Here is an 11,601-nt window from a genome sequence, read left to right as displayed (position 1 = left end):
TCAGTTCTAGTTCAGTTCTAGTTCAGTTCTAGTTCAGTTCTAGTTCAGTTCTAGTTCAGTTCTAGTTCAGTTCTAGTTCAGTTTTAGTTCAGTTTTAGTTTAGTTCTAACTCAGATCTAGTTCAATTGTGGTTCAGTTCTTGTTCAATTCTAGAATAGATTTAGTTCAATTAAAAACTTTACAATTTTTTACCAAAAAAAAAATAATTATATTAACTAGCTAACTATGTACATATTTGTAGATGAATATTGCGGAAATGTACGTATATTTTTAAATACGCTTTATATTTACATATTAATCTGACTTTTCCATATCGAATTTAATTTCAAATGTTAACATATTTATGAGTGCTTTAAACATTTATGTAGAAGATCTATAAAGGTAAATACGAAAGAGCTTTACATTTTATAATACAGAGTTTATAAACAAATATAAATAATAAACTATTATAGAATAATTAACTTATTTATTGTCAATGTAAATAAATTTATAAATAGCCCTAAAGTACAATGTAAAATTTAAGTTACATCAGTTAGTTTTTAAGAAAACTACAATTTTGTTATCCATAAAAGTAAAGTTTTCTTAGCGAGTTAGAATAATCCCGATTATGTGTTTGAAAGATATTACCTTCTGCATCGATTTTATTAATAGACTTTTATCAATATCCAAATCATATCGTTTAACAGCCTTATTCATAATAATTTATCAATGGTTTATAAAACAAAATTTGTAAGAAAAAATATCTTATCTTTGATAAATTGTTATAAATAAGGCAGTAAGTATTTGCTTTAAATGTAAGCCATTTTATTATTACTTTTGTATTTTGCACAAAAATTGTGTTAATTTTTTTTATATATCATTAAGTTCTTTTACACAATATCGTTTTCATAAAACCAATAAACAAAAAGTAATTTAATGTATGGTAATAATGAATGTGATAAATAAATAATTTACATATTTACAATGTAAATAAGTTAATGTTTCCTTTTAAAATAAAAATTAAAGAAAAACAGAGGATTATGAGCGATTTTTATAAATGTGCTTTTAAGTCATAAGTATAAAAAAAAATTATTTATAATCAAAATAAAAGAAGAACAAAAAACTTGTGTAAAAAGTATATTTTTGGAATCGAAAACAGTAACAGGTAAGGTTAAAATTATATGTTTTTTTTAAACTAGAATTACGAAAAAAACGTCGTCCCAAAAACTGATATTTTGAGTGAAAACATAAAAGTCTGTTTTTCCCGAAAACTATAGAGATAGAGCAAAAACAAGCGAATCCTGTGATCACTTTTATTTCCTATTAAAAACCGATATTTGAGTGAAAACATAAAAGCCCGTTTTTCTCGAAAACTATAAGAGATACAGCAAAAACAAGCAAAACCTGTGATCACAATTATTTTCTACCACAAAACGATATTTTGAGTGAAAACATAAAAGTCCATTTTTTTTTTGAAAACTAAAATAGATACAGCAAAAATAAGCCAAATCAGTGATCACTTTTATTTCCTACTAAAAACCGATATTTTAAGTGAAAATATAAAACTCCATTTTTCTCGAAAACTATTAGAGATACTGCAAAAACAAACGAAAAGTGTGATCACTTTTATTTCACACCAAAATCGTTAAACATACTCTGCACATTGGGTATAACTAGTAAATTTAAAAACAAGTAAGAGTTGTATATTCGATTGTGCCGAATCTTATATGCCCTTCACCATGGTGTGCTAAAAAAAATCGGTATCAAAAACTGTTCTTTCAAATCACTTACTTCGGGCTGAACATACCTAATTTCATGTTTCTAGATAGAAAATTCAAAAAGTACTTAAAAAAACCAAAAATATACCAATAAGTTCACGTTTTCCGGTTCTCACCTAATTCCGACTCTACATACTTAATTTCAAGTTTCTAAGTTCATTATTAATGAAAACTCAAAAAGTACCTTTTGAAAAACTAAAAAGTACCAAAAAGTTCACTTTTTTCGGTTCTCATCTAATTCGGAATTTACATACTTGATTTTATGTTCCTAAGTTCAATGTTATAGAAAATTCAAAAAGTACCTTTTAAAAAACAAAAAAGTACCAAAAAGTTCCCTTTTATGGCTTCTAACTTAAGCCAGGCTTCACATAACTTCACTTAATTTCATGTTTCTAGCCAATAAGAACACACTAGTGCTGCTCTCGCACTGCTACTCTTGCTCTGCTACTCTTACTCTGCTGCTCTCGCTGTCTTGTTTTTATAAACAGAGTACAATAACAAAATTTACCGTATGATTATGTATTTTGTTTTTTTTTTTTGCAATTCTGTTTGAGCATGAACAAGAAATCTCAGTTTTTGATGAAATTTTCAGAGGTTGTCTCGGATTTTTGCTCATATCTCCGTTATTTATGGACCGATTTTGCTGATTTTAAATAGCGATATTCCCGAAAGCATGTGTAACAGAATTATTGAAGATTCGGATCTCGCCGATATCTGGGGTCCTCTAAAAACTTATTTCAATAAACATACAGACAGACAACCAGACGGACAGACAGACGGACATAGCAAAATCGACTCCGCTATCTATAAGGATCCAGAATATACACGCAGAGAAAAAACATGGTTCGGCATGGTTAGGACAACTATTCTATGCTTTTATGTAACAATATTTTGTTGTCATAACCATTTTTTATGGGAATATCAGTGCTTGGAAGTTTTGTGTTTGTTTAAAAGAAAATTAACAAATAATTACATTTTACGCCGAGCACATAAAATTAACCATAATATGTTTAATATGTAACCATAATATGGTTACATGAAGACATGTGACTACTTGTAACCATAATATGGTTACTTGAAGCCAATATATGATTACATGAAACCATTATGTGGTTGCTTGAAACTACAATATGATACTACAACATTACTTTATCACTATATTATGATGAAATATTCGGACTATATTTAATCATAATATGATAGGTTTTTATACTAATAATGATCATAATATGTTTTAAATTTAACCATAATATGTTGCTCTTAGATTATGGTTACCACAATGACAACCTTATATATACCAAACTTATATATACCCTTCCTACGAAGGTGAAGGGTATAATAAGAAAGCTTACGTGAGCACAATGAAATTAGGGAAAAGCATGTCAAGAATAGAAAAGCAATAAATATGAAAATATTTATTTCTTGACAAAAATAAAGCAATGAAAAGAAGGAAGAAAAATTGCAAAATAATAAAATTTGTTAAAGAAATTATCAAATACTTTTGGTTTTAAGTAAACTAAAGACAAAGTAACGGTTAATAACATCAATAGATGATGATGACGATGTAATAATGTTAAACTTGCCACTTGCTCTTAATAGTGCATGTTCTCCTACAAAAAAGGTAAATTTTCTAAAATAAGAGAGAACAACAAAACAATAACACGATATAGAGAGAGAAAAATACCAAAAAAAACGGAAACATTTTTTTGCTACAATTTCGCACTGAAATTTTAGTTGTCTGTGTAAAGCTGCTGTGTGATGTAAAATTTCGTTAGAAAAGATTAAAAAAAAACAGAAATATTTTTTTATATAGAAATTAAAATGTTTAACTAAAAATTTATAAATTACATAAAATCAAAATAAATTTTATAAAGTGTTTTTCAAGTGGAATATATACATAATCAAAAAGTATGAATAAATAAAATATATTTTAAAAATCCAGCATGAAAAATTTTATTGCTTTGGAATAGCAGAAAAAAAGAAAAATGGATGCTGTGTGCAAAATATTATATGTATACGTCGATAATATTTGTTATTGTTGTTAATGTATTATTAAGTTAAAGAAAAAATTTACTGTGAGGTTTTAGTTTATACAAGAAATAACGCAAATTGCAATTGATTTCATAACATTAAAAACAAAAGAAAAATTACAAAAAACAACTATATACACAAATAATTAATGAATGTCTAACAAAAAAAGAAAAACACCAAATAAGAATTTCAATTTTATTTTTTTTTTCTTCTTTCCTTGTTACAATTATGTGTGTATACTTTTACCGGCATCTCGGTTACTAACCTCGTTCTTATTTGCCATGTTTTGTTGCTTTTTATTTACCATTTTTTTTTTTTGCAAAACACAACACGATTTATTTGTTTACATCTCTTTCGTTTAGAGCATATGATATGCGTTGTTGTTAAGAGTTGCCATCTATAAAAGCAGACGTTTCATGTTGACTGTTTAATGGAAGTTTTGAAACAAATTGGAAAAATTTAATTTTTCGATATATTTGGAAACAGACATGTTACCCTCTTTACAGAAACATTTTGTACGTTACATTTTCAGCAAAAAATTGGTAAAGATATAATATTAATGATTAATCATATCTTTTAATGAATACTGCTTACCATTAGCGTTTCTTGGAAATAGTTAAGTACACAGCTGTTTGATTACAATGCATTAGATTCCATCAACACATAACACTTAATTTTAGTTAAGGTTCTAGTTCAGTTCAATTCTAGTTTAGTTCTAGTAGTTCAGTTATACTTAGTTCTAGTTCAGTTCTAGTTCAGTTCTAGTTCAGTTCTAGTTCAGTTCCAGTTCAGTTCTAGTTCAGTTCTAGTTCAGTTCTAGTTCAGTTCTAGTTCAGTTCTAGTTCAGTTCTAGTTCAGTTCTAGTTCTAGTTCTAGTTCAGTTCTAGTTCAGTTCTAGTTCAGTTCTAGTTCAGTTCTAGTTCAGTTCTAGTTCAGTTCTAGTTCAGTTCTAGTTCAGTTCTAGTTCAGATCTAGTTCAGTTCTAGTTCAGTTCTAGTTCAGTTCTAGTGCAGTTCTAGTTCAGTTCTAGTTCTAGTTCAGTTCTAGTTCAGTTCTAGTTTAGTTCTAGTTCAGTTCTAGTTCATTTCTAGTTCAGTTCTAGTTCAGTTCTAGTTCAGTTCTAGTTTAGTTCTAGTTGACGACATGCGTACAGAAGAACACTAATGGTATATACAACTCATTAAATTTTTAGAAACACTTTATCCATTTTTTTTTGTTTGACCACTTAGACCTGGTTCACATTGGGAAACTGTTTTTGGGAAACTTCTGATTTTTGAGTGTGAGAGAAAGAGAAAGAAATGTCAACCATCTCTTCCTCTCACACACAAAATCAAAATTTTCTTAACAAAAGTTTCCCAGTGTAAACCAGGTCTTATATGTAATGTCATTCATATTTATAATGAGTCAAAAATTTAGATAAATTAGTAATTAAAGGAATACAATACAAAACTGATAAAAATTCAAATAAGATGAATGTTAATACGATAGATATATAAATATAAATACTCTTTAAAAATCACAACATTGACTTTTGCAAACATAAGATGTAGTCGTTATTGTTTTTCAGAATAAATGATAAAACGTTCATTCTTATCTCAGACGTAACAGTTCAGAAATATAACCGCTATTTGTAATTCGTAAAGCATCGCTGTTTAGCTTATCAGTTTTAAAAATAATGAATAAGTACACACGGATGTTCCCGTTGGCAGGGTTCATATATTTATTATAAATATGTATGGATATGTATACGTTATATTATATTTGTTTTTCTGCAACGTTTTATTTTTTCTCCGATAAGATAAGAAACAAAATAAAAGAAGAAATGCGAGAAAAAAAACTTATAAGAGTTAACTTTTATTGTATTATCTTTCCGAATTAGCTATACAAAAGTCTGTACCTGTATTAGAATCTTTAATTTAAATATTTGAAGTACTTTGCGCTCTATGTAAGTGTAATAAGATCGGCATTAAAAACTTTTCCATATCACCTCCTAAATTAATCGACTGATAAACATCAACCTAAACCGACTCGAATTACCAGTTACAAGTAAGCAAATGCATTTCTTTACACATTTATAACTTCAGGCAATTCTTATCGAAGTAATGAAGACATTTCTTGAGATAAGATGAATTTATATTACGTTTATGTCATAAATCAAGATTATTCTAGGAAATATGTATGCAGGTGACTCGTTTGTATTCGCCAGAAATTACCTAAAACACATTAATTGAATTTTGTTTCGTGCTTCAAATTAAGATATCGAAAACAAAACTATTATCCCTTAATTTATTATAATTATAATAATAATTATAATAAAATAAGAGATAATAGTTTTGTTTTCGATATCTTAATTTGAAGCACGAAACAAAATTCAATTAAACACCCTAAATACCCCTTGGGCACATGCGCCAATCTCTGTAATTTAAAACAAAATGTTGTAAAAAAATAGAAAAAAACAGTAGCAAATTGTTTTATTATTTTTTTTGTTATGTGAATTAAACAATAAATATCTGGTTTATTACACTTTGTTTAATGTATTAAGCTACGTTCACAGTGCTGGAGTACTCCACACTGCGCTCCAGCAAAAAAAGTTAAATATTCAAAATAAATTGTCAAGGTTAGAAATATTTACATTTAAAGGAGAAATAAATAAAAAACAATTATTACCTGAAAAAGAAACCTTATTCATTATCCTGAAACATAAACAAATTAAATATCGACTACTCGCATGAATTACATGTAAATTTTGTTCGAATATTTAAAAACACGAATAATTGAAAACCCTAATGCACATATGTATACACATACATGCATTTCTTTGAGGCAGATATATGTGTATGTATATTTATAACTTTTAATAAGATACTTGTACACACGCTAATGAAAGCCATTTAGCACATAATTAACCCAAAAATGTAACTCCATCTTGAGTAAACACGTCAAATCCAAAAATATAAAAAAAAATCGACGGGTATCTCATTATCACTAGGACGTGAATGCACAATGTTGCGTTATGTGTACAGACATATATACGTATGTATGTACATAAATATGTATATTTAAATTTTTAAATGGATATATGTATATGCTACATACATATAAATAAAGTCATACTGATTAAAAATAATAAGGGTCTTATTCATAAACTCTTATCAAATGTTTATAAATAAAATTTTTATACAAAATTTATTCTATAAGCCTTTGATATATGTTTATGAATAAGTCAGTCAGTATATAGAATGTACATATGTATGTATTTAGGTATACGATGTATACTATAGATACTTATGTATGTATGTGAAAGCTTGTATTTTATTTTTAACTCATGACAACTTCAGTGTACTCCACTTGAATTGATATACATATGTGCATAATTCCCTCAAAAGTAATGTCCCTCAAATATCGTGAACTTAGCTCCATTTTTAACAACAAACGTAGAAATCAAATTAACGTAGAATTGAACGTAGAAATTAAATAAATTCGCACTCCAAATTAAACTGTTTAAGTGAAAATTTTTTCGATCATATGTATGTATGTAATTGTATTCGAATGTTTGCTAAATCAATTAAAGTTAAATCGTGATAACCCAAAATTATTTTGTATGATTATCAAATTAATATCATACTATAACAAAATAAACTACAGTCGAACATCAATATCTTGGTCTACCAACTTCATAGTGTCAATAGTATTATAAATCATTCATTAGTAAATAAAACTTCAATTAAATGAGAAACATATTGTATTAAACTCAAAGAAATTGTTTTAAACATATAAGTATGTATGTAACAGTTGCGATACAGTCAGCATATTTTTTCATACAATGCTTTTTTCAAATATTATATTTATTAACACGATCACGATTACTGTAGAAAAGCATAATTGTTCATAAATCTCGTTCAATGCGAACGTCGTTCGTTAATACCACGGGATTATTCTTTTATATGATTCCGCCAATTCAGTATAGAGATGTTCAGCTGTACAATATTAAGATACTCTCTCGTGTCTAGTTTAAAAGTGAGTATTTAAAATTAAATACATACTAATAATAAATAAAAATCAACGAATCATTACCATACTTAAATGAACAAACAAATGTGTTTTGTTTTGTCCATTGAGATACACACCTCTAATGGATTTCCAAAAAAAAAAATAACTAAATTAACATAAATTCAACTTCAATACTTCAATTTAAGTTACATGAAATGGCTTTTTGAAAAGTAAACATTTACCACTCATCCCGCCGAACATTAATTCCTAATAACATTTAACTAAAACTAAAAATAATAACCAAAATCTATAAAAACATCGTGTGAGTACTTGCAGATTTTTTTCTTTTTATAGGCCCTACACAAAAGATGCTGGCAATATGTATAAATACTGAACTAGAACTGAACTAGAACTGAACTAGAACTGAACTAGAACTGAACTAGAACTGAACTAGAACTGAACTAGAACTGAACTAGAACTGAACTAGAACAGAACAGAGATGAGAAGTAACTTACTTAGCAAACATATAGATAACCAATCCATTGCCGGTTACACCAAACACGAATATAATCGTGTACAAGGTCCCCATTATGTAATATGATGTATCGCTTGGTGGTTCAAAAGTCAACCAAAATGGATTAATTCGGGCAATCATCTTGTAGTCATAGGATCCGCGAAAGCCCTTAAGAGCAGGATAAACACTAATTTTAGAAATATAAGTGAAAGTTAAGAGTATTGATAAAAATAAATGTTAGTTTTCTATGATAATATTTTACCTTTCATTTAATTCAATTAAGCCATTTAATGAAGAATTTACATATATTGTGCATGAGTTTGTATAAATATTAGGCAGGCATACCACCAAATCATGTTCGAATACTTCCGCATTTGGTGCCAACGTGGACGAATGGGCCTTGACTAGAGACAATAAACTCAAAAGCACTGATGAATATGTGTAAAGTCTTAATTTAAATATTTCATACAAAAATCTCGATCTTTGGTTGTAAAAACTATTAAATAACAGGAATGTAGACCAACTAGTGATGCAGTTAAGTATCGCCACCCCAATGGTGGGTTTCTGGTATGATAGGCGCGGTTTGAATTTTTGTATAGGTGGGCATAATGTTTGCTTTCTAGGTGGCTTTTGTCGCGAAGTTTTGTTTTCAAATTTTGGGCAAAAAGAAGACTTAAACTTTGATTTGATACTCGTACCTTGTTTATCCATTGTGTAGTTATGGTTGTAGTTCTTATTGTATTCGTTGAACAAATGAAAAAACTTAAAAAACGATCAACTTGTTCCCATCGGAATGAGGGTTTCATTCGTGTGGTTTTATTTCTGTAGGTCACAGATAATTATGATACTCTGACACACTGTTCTTGTGCACAAAAATGTAATTTTAGATAATAATTTCCAATTTCAAAATTTCGTTGTTTTTGTTTTTATGTTCCTTTGTTATTTTTGTTCGATGGCTTTATATTTCTCATTTTGTCATTGCTTTTTGCTATATATAGCTAGATAATCCTTTGAACATGTTGACATACTTGAGTTTCCTAGAAATATTAAAGAAATAAACAAATATTAAAAATTTAAAATACTTTAAAGAGATTTATAATATTTCGTACATATTAACATTTTTGTTTAACGAAATAAGATTTCTTTGAAAAAACTCATCACATGTTTTTACAAAGCAAACATTTCTGAATATTATTTTATATTTTGTTATTAGCTTAAGCGTTGCGAATAAGTTTATTCTGCTTATTTGTTATACCCTACACCACTTTAGTGGGGAGGGTATATTGGGTTTGTGCTGATGTTTGTAACATAGTCCAATACCCACCTTAAAGTATACCAATCGGCTTAGAATCATTTTCTGAGTCGATTAAGCTATGTCCGTCCGTCCGTCTGGCCGGCTGGCTGGCTGTCCATATTAATCTTGTGCGCAAGGTACAGGCCGCAATTTTGAAGATGATGGATGAAATTTGGCACACACGCTTCTTTTGGCCAAAGGACGAAGCCTATTGAAAATGGTTAAAATCGGTCCATTATTTCGACTAGCCCCCATACAACCGTACCACCCAAATAGGGCCTTTTGGCTTATAATTAATTTATATGATCTATTATGTTAACAAAAGTCGACAAAACTTAGTTTTATAGAACTTTAAATGACACTACCGATTTTTGTAATGATCGGGCTTCATTTGATCCTATCCCCCATACAAACTCCCCTTCAGAAAATGACTTAAAGGTCAAAATTCACTTACAAACACTATTAACACTTTTAAATTCTACATAAATATTATTGAAGAAGACTTAACTCCCCCTACCAACATTTTTAAGGATAGGGCCATATTTTGTCCTACTCCCCTTTGAACCCTCTTGTAAAAAAAATCTTTTTTTGCCAAAATAAAAGTAAAAATACTTCGAAATAAAGTTAAAAAAAACAAACCAAATGCTTTATTTTTTTAAATAATCCCCATTTTTAACATACATACTGACAGGTGTAGGGTATTATATAGTCGGCTACACCCGACTATACATTCACACTTGTTTTTATTTTGGTGATAGAAGTAGGAAGGTTCTGTCAAAAGTGATTACTGAAGCTAAATTATAATTAAAATTATTTTCTTTTGTTTAAAACTTATTTTTTAGTTCAGATATAGTTAACTTCTAGTAAAACTTTTGTTCTAGTTCATGTTTAGTACTAGTTCAAGATAAGTACTAGTTGAAGTTCAGATCTAGTTTAGTTCTAGTAAAACTTTTGTTCTAGTTCAGTTCTAGTTCTAGTTCAGTTTTGGTTTAGTTCTGGTTCAGTTCTAGTTCAGTTCTAGTTCAGTTCTAGTTCAGTTCTAGTTCAGTTCTAGTTCAGTTCTAGTTCAGTTCTAGTTCAGTTCTAGTTCAGTTCTAGTTCAGTTCTAGTTCAGTTCTAGTTCTAGTTCTAGTTCAGTTCTAGTTCTAGTTCAGTTCTAGTTCAGTTCTAGTTCAGTTCTAGTTCAGTTCTATTTCAGTTCTAGTTCAGTTCTAGTTCAGTTCTAGTTCAGTTCTAGTTCAGTTCTAGTTCAGTTCTAGTTCAGTTCTAGTTCAGTTCTAGTTCAGTTCTAGTTCAGTTCTAGTTCAGTTTCTAGTTCAGTTCTAGTTCAGTTCTAGTTCAGTTCTAGTTCAGTTCTAGTTCAGTTCTAGTTCAGTTCTAGTTCAGTTCTAGTTCAGTTCTAGTTCAGTTCTAGTTCAGTTCTAGTTCAGTTCTAGTTCAGTTCTAGTTCAGTTCTAGTTCAGTTCTAGTTCAGTTCTAGTTCAGTTCTAGTTCAGTTCTAGTTCAGTTCTAGTTCAGTTCTAGTTCAGTTCTAGTTCAGTTCTAGTTCAGTTCTAGTTCAGTTCTAGTTCAGTTCTAGTTCAGTTCTAGTTCAGTTCTAGTTCAGTTCTAGTTCAGTTCTAGTTCAGTTCTAGTTTAGTTCTAGTTCAGTTCTAGTTCAGTTCTAGTTCAGTTCTAGTTCAGTTCTAGTTCAGTTCTAGTTCAGTTCTAGTTCAGTTCTAGTTTAGTTCTAGTTCAGTTCTAGTTCAGTTCTAGTTCAGTTCTAGTTCAGTTCTAGTTCAGTTCTAGTTCAGTTCTAGTTCAGTTCTAGTTCAGTTCTAGTTCAGTTCTAGTTCAGTTCTAGTTCAGTTCTAGTTCAGTTCTAGTTCAGTTCTAGTTCAGTTCTAGTTCAGTTCTAGTTCAGTTCTAGTTCTTGTTTTAGTTCAGTTCCAGTTCTAGTAAATTCCTATTTAGTTAATAGTATTTAATACATATTTCTAGGAATTTGTCCTAACCTTGTACTACAAGTTCATAAA

The 11,601-nt window shown here is 29.0% G+C and overlaps 2 protein-coding genes across 3 annotated transcripts in view; one reads left to right on the top strand and one right to left on the bottom strand.

Annotated features, from left to right (window-relative positions):
• LOC111681113 (opsin, ultraviolet-sensitive) overlaps window positions 1–9,336 on the bottom strand; it is a 10,838-nt gene extending 1,502 nt beyond the window's left edge. Inside the window, exons 1-2 of the mRNA XM_046952315.1 lie at window positions 8,555–9,336; window positions 8,294–8,479 (exon numbers count right to left, since the gene is read on the bottom strand). Of these exons, the coding sequence (XP_046808271.1) occupies window positions 8,294–8,479; window positions 8,555–9,003 (635 nt within the window). The 5' untranslated portion in view covers window positions 9,004–9,336. The remainder of the gene's footprint in view (window positions 1–8,293; window positions 8,480–8,554) is intronic.
• The window catches only part of LOC111681101 (carbonic anhydrase 2), a 73,253-nt gene that overhangs the window by 16,133 nt on the left and 45,519 nt on the right, over window positions 1–11,601 (top strand). The window lies entirely within an intron of this gene.

This window comes from Lucilia cuprina, chromosome 5 (assembly GCF_022045245.1).
Source record: "Lucilia cuprina isolate Lc7/37 chromosome 5, ASM2204524v1, whole genome shotgun sequence".
Classification (NCBI taxonomy): domain Eukaryota; kingdom Metazoa; phylum Arthropoda; class Insecta; order Diptera; family Calliphoridae; genus Lucilia; species Lucilia cuprina.
This window is presented reverse-complemented; position numbering and strand designations above follow the sequence as displayed.